The sequence below is a fragment of the Pagrus major genome, chromosome 1 (genome assembly GCF_040436345.1).
Source record: "Pagrus major chromosome 1, Pma_NU_1.0".
NCBI lineage: Eukaryota > Metazoa > Chordata > Actinopteri > Spariformes > Sparidae > Pagrus > Pagrus major.
Genome location: NC_133215.1, coordinates 13,311,129 through 13,336,949, shown reverse-complemented (window position 1 = coordinate 13,336,949; position 25,821 = coordinate 13,311,129). Strand labels below are relative to the sequence as shown.

Genomic DNA, 25,821 nt, shown 5'->3' with positions numbered 1-25,821 from the left:
TACAGGACAGCAGACACATTACAGCTGTGCTGTACCTTAGTGCACTTTTGAGGTACTTGTACTTCACCTGAGTATTTCCATTTTACAAATATTGCACTTTATACTCTCTACTTTTGTTTGATAACTTTCATCAATTACTTTGCAGACTGCATGCTGCATCAGAGCCAGAGTAGAGCGCTTTTAAATGAATTTAATTAATCAGCAATCAGATTAAAACGGATTCTGATAATCAATACCATACCTTACCATGGCTTTCTGCTTTTATTTGTTATCTTTGATCTTTTTATTATCCTTTTTTTTTGACTGCCCATAATCTTTTTATCTGCTCTTAATTCCTCTGTTGTGATGTCGTCTGTTGATTCTGTTCTTTTATTTATTTCTATTTTTGCATTACTTCTTTCGCTCTCTTTCTTATTCTGTGATTTTGCCTGTTTTATTGCTTTTTTTCCTTCTTCCTTCTAACCCATAATATTGTCTTCCTGAGCTTAAGTACAATTATTACCAGAAAAATACTTTTGAGACTTAAGTATATTAAATACAGGATACTCTAAAACTTTTACTCAAGTAGGCCTACTATTAGCTATCTCATAACACAATATCTTTACATTTACACAATTATGGCCATATTTAATTGCTGGTATTTGTGTACCTTTTACAATGCTGCCAGTGGTGGACAAGGTATTCAGATCCTGTACTAATACCACACTGTGATAATACTCCACTATAAGTAAAAATCTTTCATGCGTGACTTTTCTAAAAAAAAGAGAGAGGCCTATATAATTACGTATTATTAGTTAAACTGAAGTAAAAGTACTCAAAGTGCAGAAAAATGCTCCCTGTCGGTGTTTAACTATAATATCAGATGCTTTTGCGTGTGTTAATGCATTTTACTGGTGTAGTTGTTTAAGGTTGCACTACTTCTAACTATTTTATCAGACCTGCGATCAATTAGTTGATCGAATGAAAATCGTTCAAAACAAAACAGACTGTCCTTTTTCCAGCAAAAATGTAAAACACCTGCTGGTTCCAGCTTCTCATGTAAATGTAAAGATTTTCCTTTTTTGTCCTAGATAATAGTAAATGCATATTTTTTATATATTTACTGTATATATTTAGAAACTCAAGGGTTTACCCTGTAGATTGGCTCAAGATAAAGGATAAATGCGCCACCTTGTGGCAGCTCCTTGACATTGTCAAAACATCTGTTATCCAACTCTAAATGTTTCCACTGAAGACATAATGTATTCATTGTCGAGAGACCTGAACAGAGCCTCTCCACATGGAATCATATACATTTTCCACATAGTTCATAGTTCCTACATGCTACAGTGAGTTTGTGTACTTACCTAAGCTGAACAGCCGCTGTGGAAAATCATTTGAAAAATCCTCCACCTACAATTTTACCCCATTATTAAATGTTTATTTGACTCATAATTAAGACTTTGGCTCTTACCTCAGAGTATCTTACAATAGTTAAACTATAGTTTAACTTTAAGATAACTGACTTGTTATAATTTACTTCGTCATAAACCTGTATTGTTAGTTTGTCGTCGTCAGTCAGGAAACACCTCACATTCTTTCCATTCAAAACAACCCTTCGATGCCCATGTGAACCTTAAAATTTACCCTGACGTATATTTTAAGCTCACAAGCTTTGATATTGTTCATTATGTAATAAAACACAGATTTATTGAGCTTTATCAAGCCTATATAAAACAAACAAGTTTATCAAAGTTGAAAAAACCTGATTCCAATTTATTATAACTCACAATCATAGACATTCCTACACATGCATCATGGTACAAGAAAAAGACAGACACAGCGCTGATCATACTTGCAATTCTTTTATATTACAAAATAGCAATGCTGTTTTTTCTGCTGGGTATAGTGTACAATATATCGATACCCCCGACACCACCACCCCACATACAGTATACACAATAATACAGGTAAGAGAGCACAACATTATACAATAAGCATCAGCTGAGTCATGTGCCATGTTCAATACTGTAGCCCTCTTCCTCTAAAGCTGTACATTAAAAAGACTTTCTCAAGTCGTTCATTATAGCCGCTCCCCATTCACCGCAGGGATAAAGTGCATTATAGGAAAGTTTACACAAACAGAGGAAAACACATGTGACAAGAGAACAAAAATACATGACAGCTTTGATTAACTACCTGTAATAAAACTATTTTTGCTCACACTTTATTTTACAGAGTAGATTTAGAATATTTTCAAATAATTTCCTTGAAAGAACAACATCATTTGTCACTAATTATAAGGAAATAGAGACTTTGTTCAACTGATACAAAACACACAGTTAACAAAGTTAAAGATAAATTTGATTTCAAGCATTTTTTTCTCAAATTTCTATAGATGTCACAATAAAATTGTTATTGTGAATTCGTTTAGCCACGATAATCATGTGAAAACCTGACATTGTGACAGCCTTAGTTTAAACAGAGCTCCTCTTTTAAAGACATTTCTATTTACCTCATAATTAGCACCAAATTAGGGAGCTCTTTCCAGGAAACTTGTTGGAAATTATTAGGAAATTACAGACACATAAAATAAAGTGTTGTGCAGCGTTGCAGATTCAATTAGAGTCCACAATCTTCTGTTACTTCATAAGTACACTAAATGCTATTACATGTAGTACACCAAGGTCTTTTGAGTTTTAAAATCCCTACCAAAGAGTTGTTATTGAAACACTGTAAACAGACAAAACTGAGTGATGTCCTAGCTTCGTCTCATAAATGTTCTCTGTAAAAAGAAGGCCTTAATCCACCTTGAGACAAACTCGCTCTGTTAGGCAGTATTCAGCCAGAGTCGACTGTTCTGGCTCTGAAAACGGATGTGCTTTGCTTTATCTTTATCTTGTTGCTACGCCAACCAAACAAACGGTCAGATGGAGACAGATGGAGAGTTGTGTTTGTGTGCAAATGTGAGAAGCAGTCGAGATGGCAGAAGACTCATGAGTTTAAAGCGTGGGTTGTTTGAGAGCAAGTAAGAAAAACAAGAAGAGCAACAGATATATTGACGTTGGTGTGTTTCTAGGTTATCTTATGTATTGTGCTGTCTCGTTATCCATGTAACACAAGAGGCTTAAAAGGTCCAGATTAGGCTGGCTGATACTCAATCATCTGTATTTATAATGTGCTGGCAGGAATCGCAAGCATCCTCCGCCTTCATATCCACAAAACATGTCTAGCTAGAGGTAAACCAGACTGACTTTTACCACTCTGTTGTCTGAAAATGTACATTCATGAATGCTACCAGACTTTTAAGTCAAATTGTAGAACTGTAGAAATGGTCTGTATGTGCTAATAGCTGAGTATAAAGTGAGGTAATGCAAAAACTGTCAAGCTTTTTCCCAGCTGCAGGGAATCTTTCACTATAAAACACTGCTGTCAGAACCAAAGCTGCTACAGAAAAGAACATACAGTCTCAAAGGAAGAAATAAAGTGCCCCTCCTAAACAAACCAACTCATGAAACACTGAAACATTTGCCCCTACATTCAACGATCCTTCAATGATTGACCCAAAACAGGGGAGTGTGCACATGTGCATGTTATATAACAGAGTCCCACGTGGCTGCAGGACATAATGGAAACTGGGAGTGAAAAAAGCCCAGTTAAATTCCACTGGCTCCATCGACTCAGTCAGTGGGTCTGTGCTTCATCAGTGTGCAAGTTTACAGGAATGTGAGAGGAAACAGATCCAATGGACACGACAATACAGAGAAAGTAATTAGGGGGTGACTGGCAGGAGTAGAACAGAACAACAAATGAAAAAAGAAGAAGATGATGAGTGTCAGTTAACAGTCAGCATCACCATGGGAGTGTAAGAGTACGTCCTCACTAAGCCGGCTAAATTTAAGAAATGCATGTATATTCTTATTTTTGTCTTGTTTTGGTGCTCGGTGCACACCAGTGAAAATTGAGCTGTTAACTGCATGTTCTCAAAACGCTTTGTGTTAATGACTTTGTCACTGTTCTTGACATTGATATACTTAGTGAAGATGGTGGTGGTAAAAATTGGAACTCAAACTCCAAATAACATGTAAATGAAAATAAGGAGATTTTCTCTACGACTCAAAATTGCAGCTCAACTCCAGGTTTACAATTTCAACAGATCTACTTGTGGTTAAAGCATTTTTTATTCTTGAGCTTTAACAGCTGCTTTCTAACTTTAACACATGTTGGCTGGAAAGAAAGAAAGAAAGAAAGAAAGAAAGAAAGAAAGAAAGAAAGAAAGAAAGAGAATGTTTTCCTATTGTTCAACAGTTTTTGTGCGGAGATCTGTCCAAAAACCTCTAACCCAGAACACACACGGCTGCATGAATGTCATTTTCTAAAATTAGCCGGCTAAGTGTGGAGGCGGTCCAACATAAACTTCTCAAGTATTCCACAAGTGTAAACATTTTCATGCTGTAAGCTTTTCATGCCATTAAAAAAAATCCCATGCTTGGAGCTTTTAGTTCCTCAACGAAAACCCTGACCATTTTATAATGCATCTTATTTGTCAGGTAATGCATAGCTCCCTCCTTTCCCACCAAAACACTCCCTCTTTCGTTTGAAGTAATCTAAGGTCGTCCATAGTGTCAATACTCCTTTTCGATACCATGTGTTTAAAATGAAACAACATCTGTATTTGATTGTATTGAAGGTACCTAATCTTTAAAAAACTGATCTACAATCAGATTTTAACCCAATGCGGCACAGATGCTAACATTATTCAAAAGGTGTTGGTATGTGTTCAGTGACTTGTCTCTCAAAATCTTATTTTGTGTGTTAGGACTTCTTTTTCTCTATGCCGTGGTAGCGAAAGAGGTATCGAGTATTGATTTTTTTATACTAGTATTGTATCTCAATGTAAAATTATTTTATTGTGACAACCCTAACAAAAGCCATCTAATTTTACGTCCTTGTGTTATTTCTTCAGTTTTGTATCGTCAACAGGATCGTGCCAGTCTAGTCTAACAGCCAAGTGAATCAGCCTGCATAAAAAAAACCACTACAATGCTTCAAACACTACTGATAATCTTGGCACAAGGACTTGTTGACATATTTATATTGGCTGGCTTGACAAGTGTAGGAAGTTTGTCTTCAGTGTGTTCACACTGCCAGGATTTGGTAGTGACAACTGCTGTTGCCAGCTGTATTTAGCAGCAGTGTGATCACAGATACGATCACTGGCGTCATGTGTTGTGATAACTTGTACATCAGCAGCAGTTTCAGTAGGGCAGTGGGTGACATCACTTCAAACTGCTTGTGGCAAGCTATGATTGTCAAATGTGAGGACAGAAACATCTACCTTGTGTTTGGTTATTTCCTCTCAACAACAGGATTATTCAGCTGGTAAAATAGAAGTCAGAAATTAAGGTTTCACAAAATAGTTACAGAAACAGTTACACGTAGAAATTACAGCATAACGTGTGCATACATATTCCAACTCCTCGTATATCACATGACCACATGAACTTAAAGACCAACGCTTCAAGTTAAAAAGTTGCTGGTGGGATTTCACACCAACTGTTAGGGACTGCTGATATAGGCTCTATACGTGCTATGTATCCATCACGTGAGTAAAACTTACTTCTGGAATATGTTGGCAGTGATCTTGTACCAAGAAGTTAAACAATCTATCAATATTTTTATGATAATTAAAGCTGAAAACTGGCATTAAGGAGGCCCTGCTGCTCCTGTGCTTACATTGTGTCCAGCAGCAGGTTCAGGTTGCCAGAGTGAGGAGAAACTACATTAGCCTTCTCAGTAATGTGAAGGGCTACAACAACAAGATGCTAGGTTTGAGGATGAGAAAAGATAACGTGGGGCCACCACAAGGTGAGAGCTGTGATTGGCTGTCTGGTCACCATGGGAGTCAAACCAACAAAATGGTGAGGTGTGACTGCTGGAAAACGAGCGAGCAACATGTCCACAGACGCAGTAAAGACAGAGCTGGGTGTTTTTGTGCTGCTGTGTTGTATTGCTCATTTGCTTCTGAGGAGTCACGTCCTCCAGGGGCCGAACATGTGGCGGATCTCTCAGGGGGCCCCCCAGTCACTCTCGTCTTCCTTTTCCTGGTGAGTCATGTTTTTGTCTCAGCTTCAATTGGCTCAGGATTTGGCCATCGTACATTCCTGCTCCATGGACAGGTCAACCTCAGATATGCCTATCTCCACGCCCATGATGATGGAAGTGTCTGAATCACTGCTGAGCGGAGGCTGGTGCTCACCTGAGGGAGGAGACAGGGAGGTAATTTATTACTGAATTTGACGACTTCTTTCCCCACTCTTTGACACATCATATGATTTTTCCTGTGTTTTTCCGGGAAACTTAGTGATGGACAACCACATAACATGCACCGCTACATTGAATAAAATTAAGCTTTTCTCTGGGTTTGAACGTTTGTCAGTCTGCTGTTTGGTGCTGAGCAGAAAAAAGATAAGTTGATATATGGCAAGAAAGTTTTTACATTCTGCCGAGGAGGATAAGTTGCTGTATTGGTAAAAGGAATATGCAACAACATGCAACACATTTTTAAATGAAACAAATGTAGATGTACTAGAGAATTATCTACCAGCTGTTCCTCCTGATGTGCTGAACTCCTAATATTCACAGAACAGTAGTGAAAGTGGATTAATTTGCATTTTCTTTTGCAGATTTTCTGGAAATCTGTTTAAAAGTTTGTGCTTAATTTGGATGGAAACAGTGATTATGATGGCAGCCTTTGAGTGTGACGGTTCATTATAACTATAAACACTTGTGCCTTCAGATGAGGTCAGACAACATGTCTTATAATCTAGTTAATTTTGACCATACTGATACATTTAGACTGCTGCGGCCTCATATCAGCTTTGACTGAATTTTTTAAAAAGAAAGCTAATAGGAATCTTTTCAGAGCAATAACTCTTTAGGTGAACACCCAGGCAAAAAAGAAAAAACAGACAGCAACAAACAAGTCCCACTTTTCAGGTCTTTTTCTGGTACCATGATTGCAGCACACACCCAGTAAATGGCTGACTCTGGGAAGAATGATTGCTGCAGCACCATTAACGACAGCGCTCATTATTCAGGCTAAGGACACAGCACAATCTGCCCTCCATCACTGCCAAACCCCAGCAGCAGAAATCCTGACAGATCGGCTTGTTCATCTCTTGCTAACTGCCTGTCAGTGACATTGTCTCTGTTAGCTCAATAGTGTTGTGACATACGACAAACTGCATCCAATTTACATACTAATTAGTCTCAAGGAGAATACCTACTTGTGGCGAGCTGATCTACGGCTTGTCAAGCACACAAAAGTAAACAGACCTCTTTGTGCTAACAGCTTCTTCTGAAAGAACAAGAGTCCCTTTAAGGATAATTCAAAAGTACTACATCACGATGATGTATTCTCCTAATGTTCAGCATTTAGCAGAACAAATACAAGCCTTATAGTTTTGCCACCAAGTGGTGCCATCAAACAAAAAATGGATTCATTCCTGTGAGGGTAGAATGGAGCACAATATTGACATGATGTTGCAGCTAAAACTAAATACTGCCTGCAACGGATTATCAAAATAGTGAGCAATTTCTTTTTTGGTTGATTTCCTTCTTTGAATACTTTTAGCATTAGTGAGCAATATGACTTATAAACACATGGTATTCAAAACAACACTATTATTGTCTTTATCAGCAACTTAATGGGTTGAATCTACATTTTTTCAAATAGCAAATGTGATAATCTTTCAGAACACAGTGTGCTCAAATCTCCTCCATCTCTTAACATTTATAAATAACACTATCGAATAGAATAATAACTAAAGCTGAGCTCAATAAAAACAAAAGGGTCGGGAAATGTTACGTCCGAGTTGTGCTTTCTGTACTGTGCATTTACAAGTGACATTAAGAGGGAGTGCAGGGAAGAAAGACACAAGCTGTAAGGCAAGTAAGCTGTGTAAGCAGCTGAGTCCGTCCATCACTATTGGTCGTCCGGAGTGAGACTCACTCTAATACAGTAATTGTGTGTGTGGACAGTGTTTGTGCCTGGAAGCAGAAAGTGTTGGAGCCAGTCTGTCGTGCTGACATGCAGCAGTACTTTGGCACAGTTTACTCTACGTCTTTACTGTCCCATTCTGCTCCTCCAGGTCTTCAGACAAGGTTTAAAAGTTTAATTAGAAACCCTTCGCTGACTGTAAAAAGACTTCAGAGTGGTCACAAAACAGCAGGAACAACAATAAAACCACTGGGAAGTGTAATTACATCAAGCTGGATAGACAAGAGGCATTTTATAAAAATGTCCAGAACAGACCTGATTATTATGGTTTTCCTTTTGTTTTCTCTTAATTTAATTTTTACATCCACCAAGGAGGTTGTGTTTTTACCATGTCTCTTGGTTGGTTTGTCAGCAGGATTACAAAAAACTACTGGACAGATTTTCAGGGTCGTGGACCAAAACAGACCTCATAAAACTTCATAAAGATCTGGATAAAGAGAAAGACCCAGGAATGTTTTCTCACCTTCTTTAACATTGAGAGATTATAAATGAGATGATGAGCATTTTTTGACATTTTTGTTAATTTTTCATTTCTTCTAATGCATGGATCTTGGTTTAAAAATATAAGGCATATTTATGTGGTTGCTATAAGTGAGTACAAGTTAATGCAGATCCCAAAAAAAGTCTTGTGACTCTTGCAGATTTAAATATGTTTTATTTGATATTGGAATAGGCTTGATTGAATTAAAGGAGACTGTTGGGCCTTGACGGAGGTTTGTGCTCTACTGAATTTCATTTTTGTTTTCAATCTGGTTAAGTTACAGTTACTTTCCAGAGAGGGTTTGCTTATTTCAGCTTTTATTGTTGAAACATTTTCAGTTTTAGTTTTTATTTATTTCAGTACCTAGTTTTTAAATTTAGTTTTAGTCATGATAACCTTAAAACTCATGTGAGATCAATAAACGGCCTGCTGAATTTCTTGTTTCACATTTCATTGATTTACTGATGTGGCTTAAATTATTTTATATACCCAAATAAAGATAAATGTTTTATTTCTACTATTTCTACTATTTACAAACCTTTCAATAGAAAATAAAAATATATTCCCTGTTCATTCCTCCATTCACCCTGGATTGCATAATTGTTATAAACACATGTGACTCAAAACTTTTAAAACTCTGGCTACATCCCTGCTCCTGGAAAAGGTTTTGGCTTCAGACACTAAATAGCTGAAAAACACGTGTATGAGCATGTGCATGGACTCACGCTAGCGCTGATGGTTAACAGATGTTTAACATTTGTCAGCCAAAGTAACAGCTGTCAGGTGTTTGCAGAAGGTACTAAAATGTGCAACATACTACGGCACAACAGGTATTTGAGTGTATGTGGGTTAGGTTGTGAGTTCCTGCAGAGGGAACACTATTCTTACCCTCCTGTATTTCTCTGGAGGATCTGAATTGGGGAACATTGACCAGGTGGCTGCTGGCCTGATTTAAACCTCAGAATAAACTATTCCAACTAAAGGTTATAAAACCAGATGCAGCACACTGTTAGAAAGCTGTAAGGACAGAAGATCTTGTTCCATCTGTGTCTTTTTGCAGAATTTTCTAAAGCTATTCTAAGGACAAATCTGTAGAGCATGTGGTGATGCCTGGATTTTCTGGTTTCAATTTCCCAGCTTAGCTTTAATATGTCAAAAATTCAGTTTATGAACTCTACGCTGTGACATCTGTACTCACTGCTGGCGATGATGTGGCTCTCCCCTCCTGCCTCATGTTCTGTCTCTGCATCAGGATAGAGCTGCTGGAGGCCTATCGCTCGTCCGGTTGGATCCAGAACCACCGAGCTCTCGTTAACTGTGATGTCACTCGCCCCGCTGATAGGGTTGGTGGGTGGACCCCCGACAGATGCCTCATAGTCTGGAGGAACATCGTCCGAACAGTCTGCGTTGAGCTGGAACATGACAAAGATGTCATTTATACGCACTCCCATGCATGCTGTGAGTGTTCACAGAGGTTGTTTTTTTGAATATGCATGTATGTAAAGGACCTTACTGGGATTCCCAAAGCTTTGAGGATGTTCATTTTACACATGGGGCACGTCCGGTGGTCTTGTAGCCACGGGTCTACACAGTGCTTGTGGAAGACATGCCTGAACAAACAAGAGGCAGTGCACAGATAAACGTCACACATTAACATTTTTCTGCTGTATTTTTTAACTATTAGTTTACCAACTCTGCATGTTAATTATGTGTTTTCTATAACTTTGTGATACCTTATTGTTATTTAGGTGGAGGCTTAAAATAAGCCCACCAAGTTTTCTGCCTCTTCCCGCAGATTTTTTTGTGTTTTGTGATGTTTTTTAAATTGTGCAAGTTTAATAAAACTAAAAAAAAGAAAACAAAAGGAACTAAAAGTCAAAGCACAGAGAAAAGCATAGATTTCTGTAGCTTTCTTTGTAAGGTTTCATGTAAACAACAAATAGACACTAGTTTTCAAGTCACAATATGTACAACAAAGATCAAGCACACAAACTTTACCTGCATGGTAATATCCTGACGACATCATTGGGCTTATAACCTTCAATGCAAACTGCACAGTTGTCAAAGTCTGACTCAGTCTCCTAAAACACAGAACACAGGCAGAAACAGAAAAGAGGCAAAATGACAAACAGTTAACCAAGTTACATTACTTTTATATTGTGATACTTGGATTATGTTACTGACTTCATTTTTTAACAGGTAATTAGAAACTGTATCTGAATACATTTTTTAAGTATTCCTCCCAACCCTGCAAAAAAACATGTTTTCTTACATCTGGAGAACAAGATTTGTAGGCCAGGACATCTTTGCAGCTCTACAGTTCAACATTATAACACTGTATAGTCACACAATTTACCTTCATCAAAACACTGGCTATATAGTGATTTCCATAATATTATGATTAATTGTGCAGCCCCTATTGTATAGGTAAACATGCTTTGCAGTCTATGTGACATGTGCTGTTTGCAGTGTGTCTGCAGTACATCATTTTTTACCTTGTCTCCTTTCTTAATGGTGCGTACTTGCAGCTTACTGATGGCCTTTTTGGCAGCGTCTCCCAAACGTCTCTGGAGACATAAAATAACCTTATTACTAACACCAGCAGGTTTTTAATAGCGGACAAAAAAAACACAAGCGGCTCAGCATTTTGCAGTAAATTCTGCTGATTGAAATCAAATTCCACTTTGTAAGATCACAAGCCCTCATGTTTATGTGAATGTGAACCAAGATACAATTTCACAAGGTCAAACATTACATAGGGATTCGTTGATTTCGCTACTTAACATTTGATTTACTGGAGATGAAAAGAGAGACAACAACATCAACAACAACTTTAAAACACCACCACTGAACCACAGCTAGAAAACCAATGAACCAGAAAGAACTAGATCCAGGGGACAAACACTGTAACACCAGTTACTTTTAATAAGATGTGACTTTAAAAATTAGAGATCAGGTCATGAGACAACCTCAACTCTGGGGAGGGGGGGTTTAAAATGCTGTCAGGATGGGAGTTTAAAGGGAGCTGGTGGCAGCAATGAGGCCAAATGTGTCTTAAAATGTGTGTTCGAGATATTGATTTCCTGGAATCTGACAAACTGTCTCGTTAACACAGTGTCGTTTAAGTGTTTTACACAGACAGCTAAGACTGGGACAAATTTGTTTCTGCTGGTTTATTGTGGGTAAATTAAGGGAACATTTGTCAACGTGGTGTTTAAGGTCTATTTCTGGACTGTGACAGGGACATGATCAATTGACTTGTTTCAGGAACGTATTAAAAAAGGTTTCTAACCAGTTTCTTGGCATATAAGGAAATTATGGACAACAAAAAAAGACATTAGAAAAGGTCCGAGAACAGATGAGAACAGATTAAATGAATTGACAGGCAAGTGTAGTAATTATCCAACACACCAACTTGCTTTAACTAGCGTACCATGGGAATAAATTGAGAGCAGATTTGTTCAATACAGCTGAATTCTTTATAAAACATAAATCAACATAATTCAAACTGAGAGCGCAAACAGTGGTCGTCACGGCACCGGCTCCTATCATAACAGGCACCATGATGAATTGTCATTACAGACGTCACAAGAACGTCAGAGGCAGCCATTCATAATAAAGAGATGGCAATAGAAGGTATTTGCACTGTCGGCTCACGGGGCCAGAAAGCTGAGTTGGTTGATGGTTCACTGGTTTGCCGTGTCTCTGTTCAGCCAGCTGTCAGGTTAATTCTGGCCTTACAGCCTTACAGCCCACAGCAGATGGAAAATTGCAGGAGCACAGAGCACTGAGAGTATCCCTTTTAGGCAGATAAACATCAGCTCATAGTAATATTAAACAAAGTGCACACAGTCATACCTGGTTTCGGTCTCGTGCATTAGCGTAGCGGAACCTCTGGATGTAGTAGAAGACGAGCCAGGCAAGGGAGATGATCATGAGAACGATGAAGGAGATGGAGACAAACACGACCGACGTTCTGCTCACGTACTTCTGCAGGTTGCGGGTTCCTATGGTGATGTGCAACGTGACCACGATGTGCTGTTCCAGCAAGGCCAGAATCTCACGACCTTTATGCTCTGGGATCATGATCGCCACGACCTCACCTGTACCTACACACACACATACAGACACACACAGACACACAACACAGGAAGCACCAGGTTAGATCAAGCAGACCAATAACATACATGTGCAATCTCAGTGTCGACATTTAGAATAACCTGTGATGGTACTTTGGTAGAATTTTGAGGTACTCTACTTGACTATTCCCATTTCCTGCTACTTTATACTTCCATTTCACCACATGTATTTGATATCTAGATATTTGTATTTGTAGATATTCAGATTATTCAGTGTTGATAGATATTACTTGTGACATGTAACCAATCAGATAGTGTTGTGGGCAGGACACTGAGTACTACAGAGTGGTGACTGTGGACAGAGAGAGGATGCTGCATCAGCGCCAAAGCAGAACATTTTTAAATTTGTATTATTTAACTGGCAACTTGACACAAAAAAACACTGATACTCATGATCAGAACACTGCTAAATATCAGTCCCAATAATAGGTCTATCCTTCCTTTAAATGCTATTTGACTTTTTTTTTAATATCTTCAAATATCTTTTGTAGACAACAGTATTGTGCAGTACAGTATTTCTACCCACGCAATATTTTTTTGTGTGATGAAAGTATGTACAGTGACTAAATAGTTAAAAAAATGAGAAATGTGAAGAGATGAATAGTAAGATGAAAGTATTTTTGCTTAATGTCTACAGCTGCAATAATAAGTCAATTAATCACACAATTTTAATAAATATCTGCTGGTTACAGCTTCTCAAATGTGAGTCTTTGATCCTTTTCAATGTCATACATGATAGTTGATGGAAGATCTTTGGATTTTAGACCGACTTGAGGCATTTTTCATTATTTAAAAAATAATAATAATGAAAAAAATATTCTGCAAATGAATTGATAATTAAAACAGTCTTTAGCTGCAGCCTTAATTATGTCAAAATGTTAAAACTAATAAAAAGTGAAACTGCCAGTGAGAAAAATTAATTAGAACAAAATCAACAGAAAAGCAGCAAATCCTCATAACAGAACAACAGAAACTAAGATTTGTTAAAGACCAACTACGTAACAGTAGGCTTAGGGTACACCCTACTACTCCCACCCTTCTTACAGCACAATAGTAACCAAAACTTATAATATCCTTTCCATACTAATGCCATAATACTAATACTGCATACAGCCTTGGTTCCTTAATAATCACAGTAATATGCAAATGCTCAGAAATCTACTTAAACATTAAGAAGGCAGACTTTCAACTTCCAACCCCAACGTATAAAGAATTGTGCTTTAAAGCAGAGCAGGTGTGAAAAACTCCAGTCCCGGGAGCTTAGACAGGACTCAACCACTAAAGCCTCCCTCTCTGTGTAAGAGGCTTCCTGTAAGCAACCTTCTGTTGCTTTGCATGCCATGCACGATGAAGGATTTTGCATTGCAGAGTCATCAAGCATCTTTGAACTCCTGCAAGTGAAAGGTCCTGGAGGAAGAATGTGTTCACAGAACAGGATTTCTCTGGGTTTGCATGATAGAAAACACTCCCATTGGGGGCTGTTAGTGTTAGCATTAGCATCAGACAGTACTTCTCCCCACCCTCTCAGCTAATTCCTCTCACCAGTTTGGCCTCCCAGGGTGTCAGATAAGCCTTGCCTTCTGCCTCTCGAGCTAACAGACAGACACTCAGCTCTTTAGAGAAACATTACTGCATAGGCTACTTTATATATCTACCTCTGAGAGTTAAAAAAACGTTGTGAACTTTTTCCACAATTCCTTTGTCTAGATTTCAATGACACACCTTCAAATGTGTTTTGTCTTTGAGCCTAAACTCAAAAACATTCAGATTATGATACAAAACAGAGAAAAACAAGTAAATCCTCACATTTGTGAACCTGAATTTTCTGTTAATCAATAAATCAAATAATCTGCTAATTATTTCAGCTCTAAAGAACAGTATTATTAATATTCAAAGGGGTTAAAGAACGTATCAAAGCTCAGCCAATACATCAGTCCAGCTGATGCTGATATTATCACCTGATATTAGCTTTGAGGTGGGCGATCTGGACAATCCACAATCTTATTTTTGAAATGGCCTGTAGACTACAGCCAGACTTAAAATAGACTAAGACTTTCTACATTTGCACCATTAAAACACAATATTGCATTAAAGATTTAATGTGCTAAAGATTTTTTGGCACAAGCTCCTCATCCGCCATGTAGCAAGCTATAGCTCACGTTGCATGATTTAAATTTATGTCACCCAAGGACATATTTCATCCAAGCAGCATAGCCATCTAGGCTACAACACTCTATTGGTTTGTTCACATAGTGCAGATCCACCAGTCAATGAGGTCTGACAACAAAAGTAAAATGACATTAAAGGATATATGGCAAGTCAGGTGAAGTATTGTACTCCACAAAGCATTTCTAGAGCTTCACAACAAAACAGTGTTGCATCATTCTCCTAAACAACTGAAGCAGATGGGGACTTGTTTTAAAACTTAAATAAACATCTGAGTCATAAAATGGCTCCAAACAGCTCGTCCGTCCCTTAGATCCTAAACTGATTTGAAAAGATGTTATTTAAACTCTTTTTTTCAGCCTAAATCTTCAAGCTAAAAGCATTAGCGCATCCCATCTGTAGTGGGTACTCGAGTTCAACTGTGCATCGAGGGTGTAAATAACATAATTTCAAATCAATTTGGGATTTGGGGGCCTCCAGAGACTTGGATTACACCGAACAAGATGTATTTCTGTTTCTTTTCAGTTATTTTTTTTTTACGTTAGGAGAATGTGGCATTGCTGTTTTGCTGTGAAGCTCCAGAAATGTTTTTCTGGACTGGATGAGTAGATAATGAATGAATTTTCTTTTTCGGGTGAACTTACCCTTTCAATAAGGTGATCTCTACACTTCTCTTGAAAAGTAGATTGTGGATGCCTTCAAGATCGATCATGATCTGAAATCATCAGATAGCCCGACCGTATATTCGCTTATCACAGAAGTTATCTGTGAATAAGTCTGTGCATAAGTAGTCAAAAAATACAGTACTGAGGTAACAAAGATATGTTGAGGTATTTTAGAAATGGTGTCGTCGTTTATAGTGTAGCTTATACCCAAAAGAGGAAGGTTTTTCTGATTATTTTTTAGTATTATTTGACTAACTCTCAGATATTATTTATCTGTACCTGTCTCAAAAAATCCACCCTCACGCTCAACTGGATAATTTTTTTGAAGATGTCTGTAATGAGGCAACGACACATGGGACATAATGCTTAATTGATTTGGTAGTTTCAGGACACAATGAGGAAATAACAGAGCTCTACTCTATCAGCTGTGCAGTGCATCCACAGCCTGATAATCTGTTACATCATATTCCTTCTGCCGCCTGTTTATGGCTGCATGGAGTCACAGTAGCTCCCTGTGGTGCTTCATTTCTTCTATCAATCGCTAAAAAAGAGTGGCTTTATTCAACCTGCCATCACCAACTGCACCTCCTGTGCAGCCTGCCAGATGCACAGTGCTCTTACAAATCCTCATGCACTGCACAGAAGTCTGCACAGAGCTATTTTAAAATGATTTTCTGGGGTGAACTTTTAAAGACTGACAGAAAATATGGTGTTTTTTTTTTTTTTTCAAAGGAGTTAAAGGCTTTGAATACAACAGATATGCTACATTTCCAGATGCAGCACCAAAGCATTATTGCTGTCGTGCTCACAAATCCCTTTATGTAACAGGTTTGTTGTAAAATCTGCACAGCTGCTACATTTTATATGGCAAGGGTTGAGAAGTCAGACCAAAATCATGTCTTTAAAAACATTTTATTTTCAAGCATATGCAAGAATAAGAACAAGCATCTGTGAGATTCTTGGCTAAAATTAAATAATAATTCCAAGAAAAAAGGAATTAATGAATATGGTTGTTTATCTGCAAACATAGACAAATCTCTTCCCATCCAAAACTACACAGCCACAAGAGCTGGCAGCATCCCCACTGTTAACACAAAGGTTTATCCTTGTGATATGGTGGCTGCTCCCTCAAAATGAGTTTATGCACGTTTGAGCTTCTAAAGCAAACTGTGCTACAAACAATGACAGAGAAAACAAAAGCTTGTGTTTGGACAGCAAACAGATGGTAATACGCTGCTGAACAGCATCGTCTGTTCAGACTCTCAGCCCCCGAGCTGAGACTCTTCTTCATGGGAGTTTCTGCCAATGTTTTTCTTTCCGGCATAAAAATTTAAATAAGGTGAGGGAGACATCTGCAGAGTTTCTAAAATTAATTGAAAGAAATAAATTACCGGTCTTCCACAAATAATACCAGTTAATTCTCAACTCTTCCCGACAACATACGACCCCGATTCCAAAAACAATGGGATGCTACCAAAATGTTCCTGAGCCCATGTAGCGATATCCTTCATACACTCATGTGTTTCACAAAGTGGTGAACCTCCCCCCATCCTTGCTTGTGAACGACCATGATACTATCACCTGTTACAGATGAACCTGTTTACCTGTGGAATGTTTTAAGCATCAGTCTTTTGCTGCTCCTGTTCTGACTTTTCTGAAATATGTTGCTGGCATCAAATTCAGAATAAACATTTATCTACAAAAGTCAATGAAGTTGATGAGATAAAGCATTAAAGATATTGTCTTTGTTTTCAATTGAGTATATGTCAAAAAGGATATATACATTTTCATATTCTGTTTTATTCGTGTTTAGCGTCCCAACATTTTTTGGAATCGGGAGAGTAAATCAATGAATCTAAACTCTTTTGTTCCCAGTAGTCCTATCTCCACAGCGCCAATGCTGGAGAAAGGCCTGGCTGCTCCAGTTCTCATTCTGAAACCTGCCGATAGATCGCACAACACGAAACACAACTTATTCGACAGAGGAACAGACTTCAAAACAACACTTGTGCAGCTGTAGCCAGTGGAGTTTTATGAACCAATAAGTACAGATTCAAATGGAAATCTTACATTTTAAGGCAATTTGTGCCCAACCAGTCTTGGAAATATCTGCAAGTGAACAATGATCACAAGAAATATTTCCAAAAACCTCCACCAAAGTCAAGCGTTTTCTAAAAAGGACCAGCTACTTCTATTTCCCCAGAGCCACTAGACAGACTTGTATAAGATTACAGCATAGGAAATCTGCAGCAAATGAACCTGATGCTCAGTGAGTTATTTCTTTATTCATCAAAGTGAAGCTTGGTCCAAATTACAAGTTTTCATCTTCACAAGTTCACATATCTGTGATATAACAATTTCTTCCTTTAACACAATTTTATCTCCGTATCTCATGTCAAAAGGCTAATGATTTCCAGACTCTACAGACTTAAAAAAATGTCCATGTATGGCCATCTTCAGTTTCATAGCCAACAGAAATAAGGAAAGGAATAACAAGGCATGTAAGAGTTCCCTAAGCCTTGACCTCTTATCTCCTTCCTCTGTTCACTGTGACGCAGTCGGAGCAGACAAAAATAGCTGCTGCTAAAACAGGAGGGTAATGTCTGAGACTGAGGCTGAACCTGTGAAAAGATTTGAAGGCAATGAGGAATAAATACTGAATGGGCTAATTTAGTGGAAACCAACCTGTTAGTTTAAAGCGCAGGCCTTTTGGTCTGCTGCAGAGTGGATAACACTAATGCAGATTACGACAGAATTAACTGGTAAACTCTTTATTAACAACCATGTGCTAACCTGACACTGACAGTTACACACAGTAGGCTACACCGTGGCTTCATCGTGCAAGTGTACACAAAAAGCTTATAATGTTTGACATTTTGGGGAAATTCGCTTATTAGCTTGCTCGCAGAGAGATAAATGAGAAGGTTAATTGCACTTTTGAATCTGTAGGGTAAACAGAGCTGCAACACATCCTCATTACATCCTCCTTCTGGCATTCATGTGGAAGCCACTTTACACACACCACCCACCCAAATACTGATGTAGACCACGTAAACAACCTCCTGGCAATATCACTCCCCAATGGCAGTGCCAACCCAGTCGGACAATATACTCTGCCACACCACAAAAACTGCTCAGGAACACAACAAAGAGCCCAAGGCGTTGATACGATCCCCAGATTCCCAATCTGACAAGCATCTGTGGGATGTGCAGGAACAAGTCCTATCCATGGAGGCCCCACCCCCCCAACCCACAGGACCTGAAGGATCCACTGCCAATGTCCCAATGCCAGAAACCACAGCAATAGGTGTGTTAGACTTTCGTCGTCACATTGTTAAAGTCATGAAACGGTCGTAGTACGGTTCGGCACCAAAATGACTTGGTTAGGTTTAGGAAAACATTCTGGTTTGGGTTAAATTAAACTTTCAATAGCCACATTTTTTCTTTGACTTATCATTCTGGAATAAATACCGATTGCCCAGTGTAATGGCTGTAATCTTCCACTGGACTCAATTTTTACCACAAAAATGAAGAACGAATTATGGCACAAAGGAAGCCAGTCCACCATTGCACAACCAAAACAGTAAGAGCCATTATTTTTGCCTGGTTGCTAACCCCAGATAACAGTGGAACAACTGGGATAACTGTGGAAACTCTAGACGGCCAAAGAAAGAGAAACCAGCTGATGGAGGAGGTAAAGAATTACATTTATTTGTAACAAGAAAATGAATAAACATATTTCTTTGACTTCTATACAACTCATTTAGGAGATTATTTGTGATTGGATATTTGAGTGGTAAAGTTCTGAGCTTTGACAGGAAAATGGCTGCAAAGTTTAAAACAGTGGAATAAACCCACACTGTCAGATTTGATAAACCCACAGTATCTGACCCGGCTTTATGGTCCAAGGTTGAACATGACTCTGACACCACTCAGCCTTAAATAATAAAGCCAGGCTGTGAGAGGTTTCTGGCTCTGGCAACTGTGGATTTTACAGCCCAGCTGTGTTGGATCTGGACAGGAAAATGCTCCACTCTTTCTTTGGCAGCCTCTCATTCAGTCAAACACATTAAGGCCAGTTCCTTTGTCACGGTACTCTCTGTTACCATCCTCCTCTCTACGAGCTACGGATCACACCTCTCCCGGCAGCTGTTTCTGTTTCTTAAAGTGTCTCGGTTTATATTTAGGTCATGGCCAGTAGCAGGGCAAGTCTTTAAAATAGTCTGGTGTCTTTTAATGTGTTGCTGCAGGTAATGTGTTGGGAACTGGACCCTTTCTTTGCTACTCCATGAACAGAGGAGGAATAGAGGTTGTTTAATGGTCAAATACTGTTGAGCCCCTTAACAGACATCCTGGCCGTCCATTTACTTGAGGAAAACTAGATGACTTTTCCCAGATCTAATGGTTGAAGTTATTTCCCAGTGAACTTCTTTAGCAAGTTTTATCATTAAGCTCTGCTCTATTTTTTCCAGTGTTTCACATACAAACATAAAAGTGTCCAAAATGATGTGAAATTGGATATTTTTAATCGAAAAAAGTAATATTTTCTTGGGGGAGGACCCCGAAACCTTGACCGAATGTGTGCACTCAAGCATTCCCTAAACCTATGGAAAACACTGAAACTGATCAGTTAAAAATAAATATTAGTTTGTGCAGCTTTATGCAAAACATCACCAATTGTCATCAGGTGCTGTACACTTTTGTTTGAACATCTGTCTCTGTACAGATCCTTTCGTCAAAAAGCCTTCAGCACATTGTGCTGTTGTCTGGAACAGGACTGACACACCTTTATGAAAACTAGCGCCGAGCTGAGAGCCCATTTCCAAGTCAATACAATACAAGTCAAGTGGAAAACAAGGTTTTACCATAGCTACTGTAAAAAGCCTACAAGTTACCTTTATTTCTCACAAATAATGCATCTAATGTGTTCAGAAAGGGGTGCTAAGAATACAATAGAGGAGTAAAATCAAGAGCTATAAAAAAAACATTATAACTGCTTTGCATGCTTGGAAGACAATGGTTTATTCCAACTCTAGGGCAGCTACAGACCCAATACTAAACTAGGAGAAATGGAATTAGGATTGTACGATAGCCTGTTTTGTTTGGAAAAACAACAACATTTTAAAGAGGAAGAGGAGAGTAGGGTGGCAATATGGGAAGAGGGACCACCTTACAAAGCAGAACCGACATCCAAACCTGTGTCAGCAGGTTTGTGTGCTGATGAAGAGCATATGAACAAAAAACTGATTATCTAGGACTCCCAGGATCAGTGAAACAATATAAAAAATCCCAAAGATCAATAAGACATCACATTATTCATAAGGATACAAGAAAAGTTTGTGCAAAGGGGTTATTTTTGTCTGAGTAGTACAAATGCTGTGTAAGCTTCTGCGTTGTTATTGTAGTAATCACACATAAAAGAATTTTTACTTTTCTTCATAGATAGCTAATACTTTATGAAAAATAATGGTGCGTTTACATCTTTATAAAACAGAGCTCTGCTCTGTGCTTTACCTTCTTATGATCTCATGATTGATATTTAACTCCAGTTACTTTTTTTAAAAAACTGGAAAATATTATACCAATAATGAAATTGGTATTAACTATTTTACAGCCCTGGTAGTGTTTGCAGTAGAGCCTGGTTGATAATGGTCTATTGCACATATATCGGTATATGTTGGCTGATATATGCCGATATAAAAACATTTTTTCAGGCAGAAAAAGATGCTCTGGGTAGTTTAGTTTAGTTTCTAATACAATTCTCGGTTAGGTTTATTGATCAGTGCACTCAGACAATTAAGTTTATTGTTAAACTGAATAATATCTGGCCTCTCTTACATGCACATCCTTGTCACATGTGTTTGAGGGATCATTGCAAAAATGCGTGTTTATGTATATATTCTGTGTGTAAAAGAATATCGGCTGATACATCAATATTTACTCCAAGTATTAGTATCGACACTGCACCAAAAATCCAGTACTGGTCTGGCTCTTGTTTGCAGATTTTGCTTTCATGCTGCATACAGCCCACCAAACTTTAATAATAAAGTAGGCAATTGGTGAGTCACCTGAATGGTGAAGTAACTGAAGGCCACAGTAATAACTGAGGGAGACTCAGATCTTCTCTCATGTCGATTATTGTGGGAGGACAGCTGCAGAAAAATGTTCAGTGACTTTAGTAAGAAAAAATCAACCTGAAACAATAAAACTGAAGCCGACAAAAAACGGTTTTGAAAAGTGAAGGGGACATGCCTCCCCACATTCACAAATGACGACCTCAGTTGTGGGAATGAATCGAATTCAATTTAATTTTAAGTAGAATCTCCTCAGTGATGTTATTCTAATTGAACTAAACTTTGTCTTGTTTTAACATCATTTTTAAATAAGACATTTCAATGTGACCTGTTCTGTTTGCGACCTGCATGACTACCTGGACAAATCAACAAAATGTTGTCGTGAACAGGTAGCAAACAAATTACACGGCTTGTTTGTCTTATTATCTCTGCATCAGCCTGCACGGCCTCCTGCAAACAAAGGAGACGTGCCTCCTAGGAAGACAGATTAATATGAGGACACTGGCATGGATCATATCAAAAGGTTTATTTACACATTTCTGTTCGGGTGTGTGACTTGTTTTTGATGTTCTTAAGCTTTGTCTTGAAGGGTCATTTACCTGTGAGTCTGCAGCCTGTGCTTGTCTCCTATATTTTAAATTGTATGTTTACATGTTGATTATAGTTGGTCTTTTCTTAATTCATATTCATGAAGACACGTGTGAAGGGAAGACTCAGTTTCACACATACTTTGCTCAACAAATGAGTGAAGTGAAGCTTTAGTCACAGTTTGCCATCTGTGGACAACATTTCTGTTAAGAGCGACTATCATTTATTTGTAATTATGGTTTAGTGCTTAGTAACACATGTTGTAAGGCATCTGTTGAAGTATAGCAGGTACACTAAACACACAGTGCGACAATGAAATAAAAAATACTATTTTTATCCATCGGTTACTGGGAAAACTGGCACTGTGCTCAACTGTCAGATTTGCGAGCTGCTTGATTAGCGTTGTGTTAAAAAGACTAATTAACACTCTTCTTCTGTCTTTGTGCTTCAGGTTTCTTCTTCACGACAAGTTGACACTTAATCTGGTGAAACCTGGTTGTTGTTGTTGGTGTTGCTGGTGTTGTTGTAGAGTGAATATGTATTGTCTTGTAACTGTGTTTTACATACTATATTAATAATCTCAACCTGCCCAGAGAGTACAGTTGTAAAATTGGTGTTGATGACTCTGATACAGCTGTCGAATAAACAAATAAATGAATAATTTATTCTTCTTTATGTTTTGTTCTGATTAAGAATGTACAATGCATAAAGTTTATTTCTCTTGGCAATAGACAAAGTGAAAGAATGTTGAGAAATGTGTGTGTTCAGAGATATGTAGTTTTACGTGATTATTTGAGAATACAACATATGGCACATGTATGAGGCTGGGTATTGATCATCAATACTGTTTCAGCTCCAATTGATTTTTATGTCTGTGGTACCGAATATCGAGCACGTTCAAGAACCAGTAGCTGGCATCGAATGTAAGTAAGCCTGAGCAGTATATCGGTTGGCCAATATGCTCGTCCGATATTGATCGAACACAGAAATACTGCTATCGGCATATATGAAAATGTTTTGGTTTTAAAGAACACAGTGCAGAAAACTATGCTTGGGGTGATTTATAATTACTAAATATCGAGTGAAGTTTACTGTTTCTGTATTTCAAATTTACTTACTAGTTACTTTGCAGATTCATATCATATTAGTGTTTAAAGGCTATTAATTGTGACGTGTTAAAAATCAGATATTGTCGTGGGCGGGACATTGTGTGAGAGGATGTTGCATCAGAGCCAAAGTAGCACATTTTTAAATTAGTTTATTTCATTGGCATTCTCAGCAAAAAAAAATCACAGATGCCGATAATTTGAAAATGCTGAATATGAATGCTGATAATCAGTCCGCCTCTATTACATAGGCTGTCAAAACACAGATTATTTTTTTATTTTACAGATATTTTGCATTCTTCAGTTAGACAGACATCGTGATATATCGTTACATGATTGTCTTGCAATGTATTGATTATCGCAGAATCGTAGTATTGTGTTTCTATACTATCGTGGACATTGGACAACATATCACATCATCAGTTACTCTGCGAGCCTCACCCCTAACTAATATCAAAACACTTTCAATAATAACCAGTCCACATGTTCTCAAATCGTGACTGAGCTTTCTAAGGTTGCACCCACACTTCAGCAAGACCCACAGACAATCGGCGGATCATTCCACTTTTCCACTTCACCAAGAAACTAATTGATTATTTCGTTGATTACACAGTTGCAGAAGAGCTCTGGGACCTCAGCAGGGAAATGAAAAACATTAATCTTTGTCAGAGGTGTCCAACACTTAAAGGGGCACTATGTAGTTTTGGAGGAGAAATTCAAAGTCAGACTCTAAATATTTACAGTGTTAATGAGGTAATAATTCAAACTCAGAAATATATATCTTTTCCATAACTGAATAAACAAGCTGTTCTCAGAGGAAAGATTATAGTTGATAATTGAGCTAGATTATAACTCAATTATGTTTTTGAATTATGGTAGAAATTAGTGCAGCATACTGTCACGTTATCCCTGACAATGCCTTATACACTTGTGTATTTGAATTTGGTCTAATAAACTTAACTAAACTGTGTCATATTCCATCCCATACATGTGTTTTTATCTTTAATGCTAAAGAAAGAAGTTAGGATTGTTTTATATCCTGTAATTAAATGGTATTTAATGTTTTTTAAAATAAATAACAATGCAGGCTGTGTTGTCCTTTAGGGTCAGTTTGTTTATTCAGTCATGAAAAACAAATACAGTTTGTTTATTTAGTTTGTTTAGGGCTCTTCTGATTCAAATGTCTTCCTCTGAACTACATAGCGACTAACTCTGCACACTCAGGCCTCCACCACCGGCCGCAGCAGAGAGGACTCGTCTCGGGCTCTGACGGGCAGACTCTTACCTGGATGTGGCATTGTTATGGTGTCGTTGGCACCGCCGGAGCCCACATTGTATATGACAACTGCAGAGGCGTTGTGGGTCGCAACGTTACGGATCTTCTCTCGGTATGTACAGTTCCCCGCAGCCACCAGCGCCACCCAGGCGGTGTTGGGAGACGCGGGGGGGAACCTGACGCTCGGGTCGCACGCCTGTCTGTCCTGCGGGAGGGTCGGCACCAGCACCAGTCCTCTGGCTTCTCTCTTGGGCGATTGCTCTCCGTAGCGACCGCACTCGCTTTTCTCCGTCTTGACCTCCGACGTGACGGGGTCCAGATAGGTGATGTTGACAAAAGCCGTGTACCACTCCTCTTTCTCCGCCACCGTGAAGTCCAGACACAGCAAGTGGACGAAACAAAACGACAGCAGCCACGTCGAGAGAGCCAGACTGCGGCAAGCTCGGATGAGGGACGGTGCCATCGTGATTGTGCCGCTGGTTCTGGGATGGATGAGGAGCTCCGGGTCTCCTCCACCACCACCACCACCACCTCCTCCTCCTCCTCCTCCTCCTCCTTACTGGGGAGCTCGCACCACCACGTCCCTCTTTTTACAGGAGGAGGCGCAGCTTGAAACGTCCAGCTTGCATAATAACAATAAGCAGCGCCAGATAGCAGCCCTCATAGGCGAGGTGTCCTGAGAGTTAGTGCAGGAGTCTCCACACACCACCACCTGCAGGAGAAGACGACGCCGTGTGTTGTTGTTAGCTGCGTCCAGCCCTCGCTCCGGATTGGCTCGCCGCTCGTCAGCACGTGACCTGGGCGTGGACAAGCTGCCCGAGACGGCCCCGTGACATGTGGAGGATCTGAGACAGCCTGAAGCATGAGGACCACTGGATAACATCCATGTGGACGGGACAGTTTCCACAAAATACTGTTATTGATTCCTCCTGGATATGATACATTGACAAACTGTAGAAAATGCTGGATTTCTTTTGTTTTGTTTTTTTATGGTTAGATATATGGAGCCTGCAGGAAGCTGTCACGTGATGTATTATAGACTTTCACAGAGTTTAATCGTATATATGAATTGCTTTTTAAAATTTTGATGCATCAAAATAAAAAAAACGTACATAATTAAAGGTGAAATATGTAAGAAATTGGCCACCTGACAGATTCATACTCAAAACAAATAGGGGGCAGTATATCACCAGTCTAATGCCGTTATTTCCACTGGCACTTTTGGCTGCGCCGAGTCAAACCGAGCCGCGCTGATTTGCTTTTCCATCACCAGTTTTACTGTGCC

The 25,821-nt window shown here is 38.8% G+C and overlaps 1 protein-coding gene across 1 annotated transcript; it reads right to left on the bottom strand.

Moving 5' to 3' along the window:
* Positions 1-1,830: 1,830 nt before the first annotated feature.
* Positions 1,831-24,999, bottom strand: rnf150a (ring finger protein 150a). Its single transcript, XM_073478550.1, has 7 exons — positions 24,546-24,999; positions 12,381-12,631; positions 11,018-11,089; positions 10,521-10,603; positions 10,036-10,132; positions 9,721-9,934; positions 1,831-6,238 (listed from the first exon to the last, which is right to left on the bottom strand). Exons 1-7 carry the CDS (start codon positions 24,997-24,999, stop codon positions 6,120-6,122), a joined length of 1,290 nt encoding a protein of 429 aa, XP_073334651.1. The 3' UTR covers positions 1,831-6,119.
* Between the last annotated feature and the right edge of the window lie 822 nt (positions 25,000-25,821).